Source organism: Macaca thibetana, chromosome 5, assembly GCF_024542745.1.
Source record: "Macaca thibetana thibetana isolate TM-01 chromosome 5, ASM2454274v1, whole genome shotgun sequence".
Lineage (NCBI taxonomy): Eukaryota > Metazoa > Chordata > Mammalia > Primates > Cercopithecidae > Macaca > Macaca thibetana.
Genome location: NC_065582.1, coordinates 119664216 through 119682328, shown reverse-complemented (window position 1 = coordinate 119682328; position 18113 = coordinate 119664216). Strand labels below are relative to the sequence as shown.

Sequence of the window (18113 nt, the reverse complement as noted above, 5' to 3'; positions counted from 1 at the left end):
GAGACGGGCGGATCACGAGGTCAGGAGATCGAGACCATCCTGGCTAACACAATGAAACCCCGTCTCTACTAAAAATACAAAAAAATTAGCCGGGCGTGGTGGCGGCGCCTGTAGTCTCAGCTACTCGGGAGGCTGAGGCAGGAGAATGGCGGGAACCCGGGAGGCGGAGCTTGCAGTGAGCCGAGATCGCGCCACTGCACTCCAGCCTGGGCGACAGAGCGAGACTCCGCCTCAAAAAAAAAAAAAAAAAAAAAAAGTACTTGCAATATTCAATAAGTATTTTTCCTAGTCCTCCCCAAGTGATTTGCCATTTGCTGTAACACTCAAATACTGAAAAAAAGAAAAAATTCTAGTTATTTTGAGAATTATTGATTAGTGATGGTAAAAAATGATAATCCTTAGAAGTCCTGTTGATAATCCAAAGTGATAATCTCATTTTGGTCCTCATGTCATAGTTGCCTTTTTTGAAAATCAGGTGATTAATGAATTAAGGGCTATTTTGGTATTAAAAGCTAAGTAAAGACCATTGAAACTTCTCCTTCTGTTCAAAACAGTAAATCAAAAGCAGTACTGTGTCTCTCAGGGAGAGAATAACAGAGATTAGTGCTGCCACCAAAGATGGAATGGATATGGATTCATCTTAGAGAATGACACACATACTTTTAAATGTAATCAAATGATAATTCAAATTGTTTTATTTGCGAGAGCCAATCAACATGGTCCCTGGTACCTTGTATGCAACTGTATTTCTGATGAGCACTTCTCTTTTCCCTACAAACTGAAGCAACTAGATCTTAACCTGAAAGGAAAAAGAGGATACATCTTACTTCAGGGGCAGACCATCTCTCTGGTTCTCTGTCATAATTTACTCCATGAGACATTTGATCATTTTATCATCCCATAGGATAGAATATTTTTCCACCATATTGATGACATCAAACTGATAGAATCTGATGAGCAGAAAGTAGGTATGCTAGGTCAGTGTTTCCCAAACAATCAAGGATGATGGACAGTTTTAAAAAAGTTTTCAATCTCTTCAGACCAATGATTTTGTAAATTAGAATAAAACTAAATAATTAAAAAAGAAAGGGCATAAAAATACAAATCTAATTATTAGAGTCTATACAACTACTGTAAACATTTCCAAGTACTTTCTCTCAATTTCTGTACACATTGAGAATCAGTAACAAAGAGTTCACAGACCAGCACAAATACGTGACCACACTTTGTTTAGTGGTACTGTACCTGTATTTCTAAGACCTATGTTTGCCAGAGGATGGGACAAATATACTCTTTGTAAGTTAAGGGATCTGCCACTTCAGTGAAGGTTTTGGGAATCCAGCTGTAAGGGGCATGTGAAGATATCCCCATTCAAAGCAAAAGACAATTTGATATACTTTGTAATTCCTAAAACACACAAACACAATTTCACACACATGTGCAATACTTGCTACATTTTGTATATTTTGAATGCAACCTAAATCATATTTTGGTCCTCTTCTATCATCCAGTCCTTCCATTAGGTTGCCTCTTTTGAGTGTGTCCCAGTGCCAGAAATGGTTCTTCAGTTGCTTCAGGCTGCAATGTAATCAGATTTCCCAGCATCTTTTCCACTTAACCTTATGACCAATAAACCTACTAAACTACGGGTCTGAAATGACAGGAGAGGGTTTTGTGTGGAGAATCATTTGCAGTCACCTTGGACTTTGAATAAAGTTATGGGTGCTGTATCAGTCAGGGTTTCAGAGAGAAACAAAACTAGTAGGATGGATGAATAGATAGATAGATAAATTTAATTCAAGGAATTGCCTCACATGATTATGGGAAGTCTGGCAAGTCTGAAATTTGTAGGGCAGGCCAGAAGGCTGGAAAGTCTTAGATGGGAGTTGATGTTATTTTCCTGAGACAGAATTTCTTTTCCTTACACAAACCTCAGTTTTGCTCTAAAATTTTTCAACTGATTGAATAAGGCCCATTCACATTATTGGGGATGACCTCTTTTATTTAAGGTCAACTGATATAATAGGGGTTAACTACATCTACAAAATACCTCTACAGCAATGTGTAGATTAGTATTTAATTGAATAACTGGGACTTATACCCTAGCCAAGTTGACACATAAAACTGATCATCACATTTCCTTTTACAAATAACAATTCTCATGCTGCAAATCAGGTCCTAGCTTACTGCTGGGTCCTGATGGAGTCTAAGTGGCTGATCATAGGAGACAAGTCACCCTGTGACCTGAGATTCTCATCCTGAAATAGACTTTATCTGACCAAAGCCGAGATGCCTAGTCATTTTGGTCATTTTGCACCTAACAAATGTCCCAGAAACCTTGAATTCTGATTGTTTAGAAGATTTAGATGCATGCTTCTGCCACAGAACACAACAGCTCGTTCCATATAAACTGAATATTGAGGTGATCACCTGGCCATTTTGGACTCATGCCACTGAACTGACAAGCAAAAAAATGGTTACTGTGTTATCTAGGTGATCTTGACGGTCATAGGTTTATTAGGTGGTTTTAATGAGGCAGGAGACTGGCAGGACTTGCTTTCTGCTTACAACCCTGTTGACCAAAGTAGAATCTAGCCCAGACAGGATAAAGAAGCCAGGAACCAGCAGGTGGCAATGAAAGTGATCTTTAGCCACCTTCCTTGCTCATTACCATAAGACACTCTCACCAGCACCATGACAGTTTACAAATACCACGGCAATGACCCCCAACTTATCAGTCCTTTCCATGGCAATGGCCCAGAAGTTACCACCTATTTAATAGAAAGTTTTAAATAACCCATCCCTAAATTTGCATTGAACTACTGCTTAATTTGCATTGACCCACCCATTAATTTACAGGTAATTAAAAGTAGGTTTATGTGAGTATAAATACAGTTGCCAAGAGCCCATATGTGGCCTACTCTGGATGCATTGCCTATGAGTTAGCCCTGCTCTGCAAGCAGCAGTACTGTTTAATAAAAGATTGCTATGTAACACCACCAGCTTGCCCTTGAGTTTTTTCCTGTGTGAAGCCAAAAGCCTTCCTGGGATAAGCCCCAGTTGCAGAGCTCGGCTATCCTGTATCAGTTACGCTGTGAAGGCAAGAAAAAATACGTCTGAAACTCAAGATACCCTCTGCAGCACCTCTAATGATCCTACCCAGTGGAAAAGTTAATAAAAATGTGTCTCAACTCTTAACACTGCTGTAGCTGTGTCCCAGAGATTCTGATATGTTGTCTCTTTGTTCTTGTTGGTTTCAAAGAACTTCTTGATTTCTGCCTTAATTTCATTACTTACCCAGGAGTCATTCAGAAGCTGGTTGTTCAATTTCCATGTAGTTGTATGGTTTTGAGTGAGTTTCTTAATCCTGAGTTCTAATTTGATTGCACTGTGGACTGAGAGACTGTCTGTAATGATTTTAGTTCTTTTGCATTTGCTGAGGAGTGTTTTACTACCAATTATGTGATGAATTTTAGAGTAAGTGCCATGTGGCACTCAGAAGAATGCATATTCTGTTGTTTTGGGGTAGAGAGTGCTATAGATATCCATCAGGTCTACTTGATCCAGAGTTGAGTTCAAGTCCTGAATATCCTTGTTAATTTTCTGTCTTGTTGATCTGTCTAATATTGACAGTGGGAGGTTAAAGTCTCCCACTATCATTGTGTGAGAGTCTAAATGCCCACATCAAAAGCTAGAATGATCTCAAATCAATATCTTAACATCACAACTGAAAGAACTAGAGAAGCAAGAGCAAAGAAATACAAAAGCTAACAGAAAACAAGAAATAACTAAGATCAGAGTAGAACTAAGGAGATAGAGACACGAAATATCCTTCAAAAAATCAGTGAATCCAGGAGCTGATTTTTTGAAAATATTAATAACATAGATCATTAGATAGATTAACAAAGAAGAAAAGAGAGAAGAATCAAATAGACACATTAAAAAATGATAAAGGGGTATCACCACCTACCCCACAGAAATACAAACTACAACCGGACAATACTATAAACACCTTTATGCAAATAAACTAGAAAATCTAGAAGAAATGAATAAATTCCTGGACAATACACCCTCTCAGACTAAACCAGGAAGAATTCAAATCCTTGAATAGAACAATAACAAGTTCTGAAATTGAGGTAGTAATAAATAGCCTACCAACCAAGAAAAGCCCAGGACCAGACAGATTCACAGTCGAATTCTACCAGAGGTACAAGAAGGAGCTGGTACGATTCCTTCTGAAACTATTTCAAACAATAGAAAACCCATTTTATGAGGCAAGCATCATCCTTGATACCAAAACCTGGCAGAGACACAACAAAAAAGAAAACTTATTTCAATATCCCTGATGAACATCGATGCAAAAATCCTCAATAAAATACTGGCAAATCGAATTCAGCAGCACATCGAAAAGCTTATCCACCATGATCAAGTCGGCTTCATCCCTGGGATGCAAGTCTGGTTCAACATATGCAAATCAATAAATGTAATTCATCACATAAACAGAACCAATGACAACAACCACATGATTATCTCAATAGATGCAGAGAAAGCCTTCCATAAAATTAAACATCCTTTTGTATTAAAAACTCTCAATAAACTAGATATTGATGGAACATATCTCAAAATAATAAGAGCTAGTCATGACAAACTTACAGCCAAAATCATACTAAATGGGCAAAAACTGGAAGCATTCCCTTTGAAAACCCGTAAAAGACAAGGATGCCCTCTCTCACCACTCCTACTGAACATAGTACTGCAGGTTCTGGCCAGGGCAATCAGGCAAAATTAAGTAATAAAGGGTATTCAAATAGGAAGAAAGAAAGTCAGGTTATCTCTGTTTGCAGACGGCGTGATTTTATATATAGAAAACCTCATCATATCAGCCCGAAAACTCCTAAAACAGATAAGCAACTTCAACAAATACTCAGGATAAAAAAATCAATGTGCAAAAATCACAAGCATTCCTATACACCAACAGTAGACAAGCAGAGAGCCAACTCATGAATGAACTCCCATTCCCAATTGCTAACAAGGGATGTGAAGGACCTCTTCAAGGAGAACTACAAACCACTGCTCAAGGAAATAAGAGAAGACACAAACAATGGAAAAACATCCATTCTCATTGATAGAAAGAATCAATATCATGAAAATGACCATAATGGCCAAAGTAATTTATAGATTTAATTCTATTCTCATCAAACTATCATTGACATTCTTCACAGAATTAGAGAAAACTGCTTTAAAGTTCATATGGAACCAAAAAAGAGCCCATATACCCAAGACAATCCTAAGCACAAAGAACAAAGCTGGAGGCATCACACTACCTGACTTCAAACTATACTGCAAGCCTATAGTAACCAAAATGGCATGGTACTGGTACCAAAACAGACAAATAGACCCATGGAACAGAATAGAGACCTCAGAAGTAAGACCACACATCTACAATCATCTGATCTTCTATAAACTTGACAAAAACAACCAATGGGTAAAGAATCCTCTATTTAATAAATGATGCTCAGAAAACTGGCTAGCCATATGCAGAAAACTGAAACTAGACCCCTTCCGTACACCTTATACAAAAATTAATCCAAGATGGATTAAAGACTTAAATGTAAAGACTTAAATTCTAAAACCATAGAAACCCTATAAGAAAATCTAGGCAATACCATTCAGGACATAGGCATGGGCAAAGACTTTACGATAAAATTGCCAAAAGCAATTGCAAGAAAACCTAAAATTGACAAAAGGGATCTGTTTAAACTAAAGAGTTTCTGCACAACAAAAGGAATTATCATTAGAGTGAACAGGCAACCTGCAGAATGGGAGAAAAATTTTGCTATCTACCCATCTGACAAAGGTAGATGTAAAATCCAGAATTTACATGGAACTTAGACAACTTTACAAGAGAAAAAACAGCTCCATCAAAAAGTGGGCTAAGGATATGAACAGACACTTTTCAAAAGAGGAAATTTATGTGGTCTACAAACATATGAAAAAAATCTCAACATCACTGATCATTAAAGAAACGCAAATTAAAACCACAATGAGATACCGTCTCACACCCATCAGAATGGTGATTATTGAAAGGTCAAGAATCAACAGATGCTGGCAAGGCTGTGGACAAATAGGAACACTTTTACACTGTTAGTGGGAATGTAAATGAGTTCAATCATTGGGAAGATGGTGGTGATTCCTCAAGGATCTACAACTAGAAATACCATTTGACCCAGCAATCCCATTACTGAGTATATACCCAAAGGAATATAAATCATTCTATTATAAAGATACATGCAGGCCGGGCATGGTGGCTCACACCTGTAATCCCAGCACTTTGAGAGGCTGAGGCGGGTAGATCACCTGAGGTCAGGAGTTTGAGACCAGTGGGACTAACATGGTGAAACCTCATCTCTACTAAAAATACAAAAATTATCCAGGTGTGGTGGCATGTGCCTGTAGTCCCAGCTATTCGAGAGGCTAGGACAGGAGAATGGCTTGAACCTGGGAAGCAGAGGTTGCAGTGAGCTGAGATCACTCCACTACACTCCAGCCTGGGTGACAGAGTGAGACTCCATCTAAAAAATAAAAATAAAAAAGATAGATGCATACCTATGTCTATTGCAGCACTATTCACAATATCAAAGACATGAAACCAACCCAAATGCCCATCAGTGATAGATTGGGTAAAGAAAATGTGGTACATATACACCATGGAATACTATGTAGTCATAAAAAGGAATGAGATCATGTCCTTTGCAGGGACATGGATGAAGTTGGAAGCCACCATCCTCAGCAAAATAATGCAGGAACAGAAAACCAAACACCACATGTTCTCATTCATAAGTGGGAACTGAACAATGAGAACACATGGACACAGGTAGAGGAATGACACACATTGGGGCCTGTTGAAGGCGAAAGGGGAGGGGAAGCCTCAGAACAAATAGCTAATGCATTTGGGGCTTAATAACTAGATAACGGGTTGATGGGTGCAGCAAACCGCCATGGCACATGTTTACCTATATAACAAACCTGCATGTTCTGCACATGTATACTGGAACTTAAAGTAAAATAACATAAAACAATGGTCTCAACTCAATGCTGAAAGAGCCATTAATGTCTGGATATCTTAAGATTGAAGGTTTTCATATACTGCCAAATAAAAACCACATACTAGCTAATATCTTGTTGAGAGCAAAGGGAAAATGGAATGTGTGGTTGAGGAAGGAAGTTTTAAATTCCATTTATGTCTTGTGGCCAGTTTCACAAAACAGGACTCTAATCATGTATGGGTTTGTGTGTGTATATACATATGCAGTATATAAATATATTAATAAACATATTCTTCTTCCATCCTTTTGTTTTATTACTTTACATTAATTGTATTTGTGGTAGTTTAGATTTATAGTTTAGTCCTTAGGTAATGGATTATTAAAGCCAGATTGTGACTGAACTATAACAGGAAGAAATGTCACCCAGAGAGAGAGTTAAATTCAGACTGAAAGTCTTAGGGTTCATCTTTTGGGGAAAGAATGAGTTCTGTTATGTTTCTGTGAGGAATATTTGTATTTTTCTAGGTGCACCAATATCATTTTTACTATTTTTGTGTAGAATCTTAATTTCATATCAAATGGCATATATGAAAGTTAAGAAGCCAAAGAGAGGGACCATGTTGAATATCATTCTCAACTCATTCTATCTACCTACCAGGGCATGAGAAGCTTACTGCTACATTTTCCAGACTCCCTTGCCTCTGGAGTTCTAGATGCCAGGAGGATTCCACTAATTTGGACTTTGGACATGAGGTCGGTGCTTTCTGCCTGCTTCTGTTTGTGTAGGCAGACAGGATTGTGGAAACATGAGGCGGCAGTGGCAGCTGAACTCAGGGTTCTAATTGTCATTCGCCCACTCATGGCAGTGATAGAGGCAGGATGGCAGGGCTCAGGTTCCAAGGCCTACTCAGCAGCTTTGTGAGTGTCTTGAGGTGGTTGGAGAAGCAGCATCAGCTTTCTGATCCTGGATTGTAGCTTTTAGTTAGTAAGCTCTTGAATTCAATGGATAGTATACACATATCCCTCCAGTCTTCCCAAATATTTTGTGAGTATCTTATTCCTTGCATGAAGTGTAAAATACAGAGGCTAGTTTCAATTTTTAATGTACTGACACCTGTGTATATGGAGGTCTTTCTGGATCTATGTTGTTGTCTGTATCTTAAGTTCTTAGAGACACTGAAAAGACTTTTAGCTCCTTGCCCTTCTCCAACTTTATTCCAGAAAAAAAAAAAAAAAAAATACAAGAGGCCCAAATCAACTGCCTTTATTCTGTTTGATGATGCTACAGTGAGGCAGTTTTCTCTAGATTAAGGCTTCAAAAAGATGTTTACAAAAGATGTTTTGTACAAATTCAAGGATATTAAGCCTGAGGTAGCAAGTTACAGAAGGAATAACGATGGCTATAAAACCTAACATTTACAAGTACTTAATATATTCTAGGCATTATAGTAAGTATCTTACATGCATTAGTTAATAATCACAGCAATTCAATCAAGTAGAATCTTGAATTATTCTCATTTTTACAGGTGAAAAAACTGAAAATAAGAGATATGGGATAACTTGCCTGAAATCACACAGCTAGTTACATTGTGCCAGGACTCACATCTAACAAAGTCAATTCTAGAACCCACAATCTAACCACAATACTGTGAAGTCAGAAAATGGGGCTTCCACTTCTACCTCTAGCATTCCACACACAATTATTCTGCCCACTTATGTGGATCCTGGTTCTCCTTTGTTCTCTCATTTCATGTTATATGTTTCTGTAACTTCTTAGAGATTAAAGTATTTAAAAATTATGATATTTGTTTTTGGAAAAAAAAAATCAACACCCATAACCCTCATTGTAAATGCAACAGAGGTTAAAGTGATTTTTTTTGGTAATCATTTTGGCTTCCTGTACATAGAATGCTTTTAAGTTATTTTGAATCCTTGACAAGAGGAGAACTGTAGGCAGTTCTGTGACAGTGTGTTAAATGTTTACATGCCCTGGCACATGCTCCTTTTCTGGGAAGCCTGCTGTTTGTGTTTCTGGATGTGTCAGATTCGTGGCTTTTGTAATTTTACTGGAGAATGGCACAGTTCATAGGTTTGTGGAAAAACAGAAGTTTCTGAAGCTTCAATTGTCTAACATGACAAACTGTGTGATGCCAGAATTCAATTACGAAAGGTTCCTGGCAGCTCTGTTTTGCAATCACATTACTGTTTTGGCAACTGAAACACCGACCATGAGATCTTCATGGTCAAAAAACAAAACATCAAAAGCAACCTGTATGCCATCTCAATCTGTGTTTTTGACACATATATCTGTAATTTATATTTATTGTTTTAATGGAGCTGCAGTTCTCATTGATTCTTCAATGTAGTCTCTTAATGTAAATTAGTTGCAGTAAATTTCATAAGAAACCCGTTACTGGCCGGGCACGGTGGCTCAAGCCTGTAATCCCAGCACTTTGGGAGGCCGAAATGGGCGGATCACGAGGTCAGGAGATCGAGACTATCCTGGCTAATACGGTGAAACCCCGTCTCTACTAAAAAAAAATACAAAAAACCTAGCCGGGCGAGATGGCGGGCGCCTGTAGTCCCAGCTACTCGGGAGGCTGAGGCAGGAGAATGGCGTAAACCCGGGAGGCGGAGCTTGCAGTGAGCTGAGATCCTGCCATTGCACTCCAGCCTGGGCCACAGAGCAAGACTCCGTCTCAAAAAAAAAAGAAAAAAAAAAAAAAAAAAAGACACCCGTTCCTTTCTGATTCCTTCTTGTCATGACACTGGACAAAATAAAGCCACAAGGATAAAAAGGTATGTTTTACATAACCTACTTACTTATCTTTAAATTTTGGAGCACAGCTCTTCTGGGTGTGTTATTCTTTCACTTTACAGATATGTGAGACATTGAAATGAAGAAAGAGAATAGGATAAGATTCTTTTTTAAGTGTTTTAAAAAATATGCGGCCTAGTTTTATTTGAACCGTGATCCAGTAGAGAGATAGATCTTGATGTTAGTATGGAATCAGAGCCATTTCATATTTTGTCTGGGGAAAAAGGTTTATATCCTTTAGTGGAAAAGGTCATCTGTTTCAGCCAGAAGTCTTAGGAGAACCATTTGATGAATATAAATGATACCCTTCAGCTTTTAAATGATCATTGCTTGAATTTTTAGCATTTCAAATAGAAAACAGATTCAATATTTATTCGAAGGGCAGGCAAAATGGCAGTCAGAAATTGGCATAGAGGATGAAAGAAAACTATTCTTGTTCATATGAACTATCTTGGGACAAAAGCCTGGGTGCAGAAGAGGTAGGACATTGAATTAAATGTGGGTAAGGTGAGCTGGAAGTAGGTGAATAGGAAGATGGGATAGGTAAAAATAAATTGATGGATAAAAGGGGATAAAGCAGTAGAGTGAAGTACTAGAATGCCATAGGAAATTTTTCTTTTTTTTCTTTGTAAAACCGGAGTAGCAAACTCTTAAAGCCCTTCATGCCTGGAATCTTGCAGTGATCTTTGCCTGAACATTTCTCAGAGTCGTGTCAAACTTTAAATCTGTGTTTCTTCTTAAACTTCAGGGGGCAAATTTCAAGTGCTCCAGTAGATGCTCAAAGGCCCTTCTTTATTTCCCCATGGGAGTGAGGGATGGTGGAAGGAAAAGTCACAGATTTTTCTTTTTAAACCAAAGAAATCAAGTTCATTCTTCTGGACTTAATTTGAACTCTTTTTATACATTTTCAGAGGCTGAAGTGCTAAGATTTGCAAAACCTTTCAATGATCTTACAATTTCCAGTTAGTTGATTTAGCACTTGATTTGGAATATGGGAATACTTGTCATTTATTTTGTTTTAGAACTTTTGGGCCTAAGATAAAAGAAGACAGAAAATGGCCATTTAAAAGTTTTGCCAGTACTTATATTTTGTTAACATTTTAAATAGTTTTAAGAATGTTTTTCCACTTGAAAATCAATTTTAACTCATTCAAAACAATAATCATACTGTTACTTTCTTTTATAAACTAAACCATTTCTCTTGCTTCACCTCACCTTTCATTCTGGCTTGTTTGTTAGTTGTAACTAAATAACTAAATAGTTGATTAATTCAGGAATTAACTTACTGATTGCCAGTCTCTGCCTCTAATTATTACACTGATTTAGAGAAACGGAATCAATGGCATATTTCTACAGTTGGAGTGCCAACAGAAATCCACCTGGCAATAGAGAAAGAAACAATACAAAATTAATGGCTATAGAAGCATATTGGCATCGTAACATAGAGGCTTTGGATTTGGCACATCTTTTGGTTTTTGTCTTTTCAGATATTATGCTTTTATGTTTTTTTTTTTTGAAATTTCAAATAATTAGACTAATGTTGATTTGTTCTTTCCTTAGATATTAGCTCTTTTTTGTAGCTGACTTACTTTGCCTTGTTTTCCTACTTAGGTTAGTTCTTGATTATTTGTGTCACATTTTTTTTCTTCCATTATTTGTAATTAAATTCTCTTTTCTGGTGATATAATTCTTTGTTCTCACTTTTGCATACCAAATGAGCTTAGAATAAGAGACCAATTGAACAGGTTTCAGTTGAGAGCCTCAGATGTGCTTAACATTGGTTTGATCAGTATTTTTGTAGACTATTTATATTTTTGATTCTGATTTTTTTTTTGTTTGGAAAAACTTTGTGCCTTTATGCTTTGGACAAAGAGTCTCAACATGTTTTTTATAAAATAATACATTCTTATCATAGGGAATACAGAAAATATAAAGGGGAAAATACAATCAGCTGTCATTTGATTCTACAGAGATAACCACTATTATCATTCTGGTGTATTTTATTACAGATTTTTTTATTTGTTTTTGAGATGGAGTCTTGCTTTGTCGCCCCGGATGGAGTGCAGTGATGTGATCTTGGCTCACTGCAACCTCTGCCTCCTGGGGTTCAAGTGATTTTTCTGCCTCAGCTTCCTCAGTAGCTGGGATTACAGATGCCCACCACCACACTGGCTAATTTTTGTATTTTTAGTAGAGACAGGATTTCACCATTTTTGGCCAGGCTGGTCTTGAACTCCTGACCTCAGGTGATCCACCCACCTTGGCCTCCCAAAGTGCTGAGATTACAGGCATGAGCCACTGCACCAGACCTCTTGCAGTCATTATTTTTATGTGCATGTTTAACAAGTGCATTCATCTTGCATAACTTAACTCATTTCTGTTTTATTTCATTTTGTGAGTTACAGATCTAAAATACTGTTAAATGTGATGATTATAGATATCCTTGTTTGGCTTAGTATTTCAATAGGAATGCCTGTTCCAAAGTGCCCAGGAGAGAATATTAATAGATGAAATGTGTGACAAGTGTTTTGTGGTCAAGAAAGCTGGAGAAACACAAGGTTAAATAAAGTTTATTTTTCTTTACCTAAAGGAACTTCAGGGCCTTATATATATTGTGACATGCAGAAGAAGGCTTTATAGCATTAAACATTTTCAAACTTATGTGAGTGCTGAACCCTTGATAATTTTCATAAAAGTCTTTTATGAAATAAATGTTGGGAAATACTTCTCTTGGGTTCCACTTTTGTCTTAGTTCATTTGGGTTGTGATAAAAAACTACCATAAATTGAGTGGTTTATCAACAACAGAAATGTATCTTTCACAGTTTGGAGGCTGAGAAAAATCAAGATGTCAACAGATTAAATGTCTGATGAGGACTCATCAAAAAGATGAGGACCATCATTTTTCTGTGTCCTTACATGGTGGAAAGGGCCAGGGAGCTCTCTGTGGTCTCTTTTATAAGGGCACTACTTCTATTGATGAGAGCTTTATGCCCATGAGCTAATCAACTCCCAAAGGTCTCACCTCCAAATACTATCACACTGGGTACTAGGATTTCAATATATAAATTTTCGGGGGCATAAACATTCACTTCGTAAAAAATTTTAAGTATAATGCTCTTGGTTTTAAATAGGTAATCTATTCTAATAATACTAATGAAAATACTATTCTAGTTCATGAAGTTGCTTTAAGTTTTAAAAATCAGGAATGCATATTGCATTTTATGAAATTCATGTTTTCTGCATTTTTCACAATTTTATGTGTGTGTGTGTGTGTGTATTTATCTTTACTTTGAGTTATGTGATCTTTTAATAGATTCCTGAATTTAAATTTAATATTATTTTACTAACTTATGCTTTCCAAACCTCAGTCTCTGCATGTATAAAAATAATAATGATACCTCCCTCAAAGAGATGTTAAAACTTATGAGAAAATGCATATAATGTGTTTAGAACCTTTCTTAGTCCATTTTATGCTTCTATAATAGAAAATTGCCAACTGAGTAATTTACAAAGAAAATAAATTTATTTCTCACAGTTCTGGAGGCTGAAAAGTCTCCAAGGTGCTATCATCTGGTCAGAGCCTCTTGCTGTGTCACTCCATAGTAGAGGTGGAAGGACAAGACAGTATGAGAGAGCAAAAGATCTAACTTGCAACCTCAAGCCCTTTTATAATTATCATCCATTCATTCATGAGGGTGAATCTCTCATGTTCTACACACCTCCCATTTGGCCCCACTTCTCGATACTGTTGCACTGGAGTTTAAATTTCCAATATAAGCTTTTTGGGGAGCACATTCAAACCATAGCAACTTCATTCTTCGAAAATACAAAATGATTATTAGGATTAAAGTAGCTTTGGCTATGGCTCATGTCTTTGATAAGTAGTTCTCTAATTTTTTGTACATGAGATGTAATTGTTTTAATTCTCTCTTTAAGCCAATAACTGTGTAGATATATGTTTTACATTTTCATTTTGATTAGTTAAAACAAATTATTAATTTCCTGCTCTACGGCACTGTGATTAGCAGCTATGGCTTGAAAAGCATTTGCTTAAGGAATTTAAAATTTCTCTATTATGGAGATTACTATATAACTATATTATGGATATATTATCATTTAAAAAGTCAATGTTTAATATATTATCATTTTTTAAAAAATTGGTGTTCTATATACACTTGGAAAGGCTTTTTGTGTAGGCTACTGAATTTAATCTATAGTTACGAATTTAAGATTGCTAGTTGAATTATTCTAATCTTATAAAAAATGATACTTATATGTTTTTATGTTTTCCCTCAAAGATGATTTTGTCTGACATTGTCATTCTTATTTTTTCTTTTTATTTGCATTTGTCTGTTATTTGTCTTCCTTTTTTTGACTACTTGATCTGCAAAAAGTTAAGTTCTCCCACTGTAGTTCTGTATCCATCAATTTCTTTCCACACTTTTAACAGTTTGAAATTTATTCATATGTGACACTATGTTATTTAGCACTTAAAAGTTTATGACTATTATATATTTGTTATGGATTATATCTCTTGATGAACAGAAAGTAACACCCAGCTAGTTTTTTAAATTATTGTTTCATTTATTCAAAAACAAATGTTAACTTTTTTTGAGATTATTTTGTTGATTGCCAATTAAAAAAAAACTCACCCCAAAACATATAGTTTAGGCAAATACAAGTTTATTACCTACTATAGTAAGGGAGAATATCACTTATGGATGGATATTTAGGGAGTTTTGGGTTTGGTTTAAAGCAAAGTTTTAAATGCAGGGATCTGAGAAGAATTGTGCAATGTTTTTGATATTAATTATAATTGGTGGGCACAGAAAAATGAGGGTTTTAATGTGGGTCTTGATAAATGAACATTTGTTTGATAATGGAGAAGTTTGCCTATTTAAGACATCTATTTTCTTCAGAAAGAGGTTATTCCTCTCTAATACCTGAGGAGGAGGCAAGTTGAACAGTTTCTTTTTCAGATAAATTGATTTTTATTTTTTTTTATTTATTTTTTGAACTTTTATTTTAAGTTCAGGGGTTCGTGTGAAGGTTTGTTACATAGGTAAACTTGTGTCATGGGGGCTTGTTGTACAGATTATTTAATCACCCAGGTATGAAGCCCAGTACCCAATAATTATATTTTCTGAGCTAAATGATGAGAACTCATGAACACAAAGGTAAAAACAGACACTGGGGTCTATTTGAGGATTACTGGTGGAAGGAAGGAGAGGTGCAGAAAAGGTAAATGAATTTTTAAGAACTTCATGAAACAAACAGTTACATTATTTGAAACTTTATTTTCCTAGGCAAGAATTCATTGGAATAGTAAAAATGTGTTAATGTAGACCATTAGTTCTTGATTCTATTAGATACGTTGTAGCAGGCAGTCTGTTTTCAGTTTGATAAATCTCTGCCTATCTTTTAAAAACATTTTAATGCCACTTTATTTTACGTAGGTCTCTTGAAAGCAGCATATATTTACATTGTGTCTCAATTTAATTTGAGACTATTTAGATTAATAGAGGAATTTAAACTTTTTGTACTACACTCAAATATTTTATCTTAACTCCATCTCATTTTGTGCTTTCTTTGCCCTATAAAATGTGACTGTTTTCTTTAGTTTTATCTTCTCCAGTAATTAAAAGCTGTAGTTCTCATTAATATTAATACAATCTGAGGTTTGCAACTCAGATAACCATTCTTAACTAAATATATACCACCTTTTATATTTCCTCTTACAATGATTATTTTTGATGTTTGCATTCAACTTTTTACTCCAACTAACAACAGTTATTTAAATTTAACTTTGCTAAACTATGCTCGGGGTACACCGTTTATATTTATATAACCTGGCTTTTTCATTTTTTGACTCAATTTCTGTTAACATTTGATATCTTTAGTATGTTGTACAAGATAGTTTCAAGAAAGGTACAAAGATGTTATGTTTGAGTTCTTGTATATCTGAGGATGTCTTTCTGCTGTTTTCAGAAGTGAATGATATTTTTACTGGGCTTATATCTCTGAAAATTTTATGTATATCGTTTCATTACTTTTCTGCTGTATAATTTTGGAGACATTAGAATCCACCTGGTTTTAATTCCTTAGCGGTTAATCTGCTTAGTTTTTTCTTTCTTTTTAAACAAGAAGTTTATTTAAACAACAAGACGCTTGACTTGAAGGGAAAACTATCTAAGATTCTTTTTTGTTTTAGAGTAATTTATCCCTACTTAAAGGCAGATTGCCCTACATGTAACAGCTACGTACAAAAAAGTTATAATATTGTCCTTGGTTTTACAATGATAAATGAAAAACATTAAAATTCTCCAATTGAACAAGATATGCAAGGATTTTTATGTTGTGTGTTTTTGTTAAAACAGTGAGAGCAAAATAACTTACTGGAATATAAAGATAAGAGCTGAATGAGCATGCCACTAATGGAGAAAGGGAGTATTTTCACAGAATCAGTATTTTTCCCCATCCCGTCTCCACTTGATGTCAATTAAAACATACCATTGTCTGTTTAGTTAAAAAAAAAAAAAAAAAAAACAACAATATGCTTGTGCACATATACCAGTTACTTTATGTACAATAAAGGAATGGGGAAGGGGGAAATGAAAGAATAGAGAAAACTGTAGGGTAGTTGTCAGGATGTGGTGGAACCAAATTGCAGTTTTCTAATTGAGAATGTAATCTTGGTCTTTAAAGAACAGAGTTCTGGAGTAAAGAAGCAGGTTCCCTTTTCAGTAGACACCTCCCGTCTGCTGTTGGAACACATCAATTGTATCTTCATCCGCCATTTCCAACCGTGCAGGTGTGTCTGTTTCATTGATTGGTTGCCCGTCGAATCGGAATCTGATCTGCCTCATTGACAATCCCTGTCGTTCACAATAGGCTTTCATTAGTTTACTAAGTGGTGTATGCCTCTTAATCTTAAACTGCACCACAGAACCATCCTGCCCCGCAACCTTCAAATTAATATGATCGTTGTTCTCAGTCTTGACTCCTTCCTTGGGATTTTCGTCGGCCATGGCGAGCGCCGGAGTCTCTTCAGCTGCAGCTTCACAAAAGAGGTACCAGGTCCGCACCAAACGAGCACACAAGCAGCACCAGGAGCGGCAGAAGCTGCTTAGTTTTTTCTACCTTTACATAAGATTTTCTGTAAATTATGAAAATCTTAGCTGAATAGTTCTCAACAATGATCTCTTTTAATTATTTTTCTTAGTTCACCTTGTTTTTTCAATTATGTCTTGGTTGCTACTTTGATTCCAAATTTCTTGAAAATACTCATAATTCTTGGGCTGATTTTAATTTTCTCTCTACATCAAATGTATATCATTTTCATTTTATGTCTTCATTATCAGTAGTGCTCTTTAAAAAGTGTTATGCAAATTTTGTATTCAGCTATTATAACTTTGGTTTCCTTTGAAACCTTTCTTTGATATTCCTTTAAATCTTACTTTGTTATCTTTGTGTTTCTTCTAACCATTCTTTCATTTTATTGTTTTGTTTTTCTTAGACTCTTTGCCTTTGATGGTCACATTTTATTTCAAGCTCCTGAAGGTATCATAATGTTTTCCAAAATTTTCTCTTAGTTCCTCAGCTAAGTTAGGTTTAGAGCTTTGCTCATTCTCTGAGTCTTCAATATAGTTTTTTTCTTTCTCTTATATCTTTGTTAATTTTTCAAACCACCTCTTACCCCCAATAATCAATTTCTTATGCAGAAAGAAATATCTGGACCTAAGCATGCCAACTCGTATGTGGCTTATTTTGGATTCGCTAAATATTTTGGGTGGCTATTAAAAATTATTCTCAGAGGTATCTATCTTGGCCTCTTTCTTACTTTTGATTATTGGTTTTATGACACTTTGAAACCATGGAATTTCTCAGTGTTTCTTAACCACAGCAAACATTAGAATCAATTATAACGCTTTAAAAATAGATATTTCTTACTGAATTTATATTTGCATTTAAAATTGGCACTGTACTATATAAAATGAATAGAAAACACTATTATAATATTAAAAATTCTACTTTTCTTTACTTAGAATGATGTTAAATAGCAAATAACAAATACCAGATGAGAGAGAAAGGGATCATTGAAGAAAGCAAAAATATTATATTTCAGTATCTTTTACAGTATTTCCCTCCACCCCTGCTTTCTAAATAAGAAACTCCACATTTTCAGTTTGCACTGAGCCTTGCAAAGTATGTGGCTGGCCCTGATTTTAAGAACCAATGAGCTACTGC

The 18113-nt window shown here is 35.7% G+C and overlaps 1 protein-coding gene across 1 annotated transcript; it reads right to left on the bottom strand.

Annotated features, from left to right (window-relative positions):
• Positions 1-16224: 16224 nt before the first annotated feature.
• On the bottom strand, positions 16225-16986 carry LOC126955629 (small ubiquitin-related modifier 2-like). Its single transcript, XM_050792450.1, has one exon. The coding sequence runs from the start codon at positions 16892-16894 to the stop codon at positions 16607-16609; it is 288 nt and encodes a 95-aa protein (XP_050648407.1). The 5' UTR covers positions 16895-16986; the 3' UTR covers positions 16225-16606.
• Positions 16987-18113: the final 1127 nt, after the last annotated feature.

Bases quoted from the DNA above. Each gene is read 5' to 3' on its own strand.
- LOC126955629 (XM_050792450.1), bottom strand. From the start codon at position 16,894: ATGGCCGACGAAAATCCCAAGGAAGGAGTCAAGACTGAGAACAACGAT.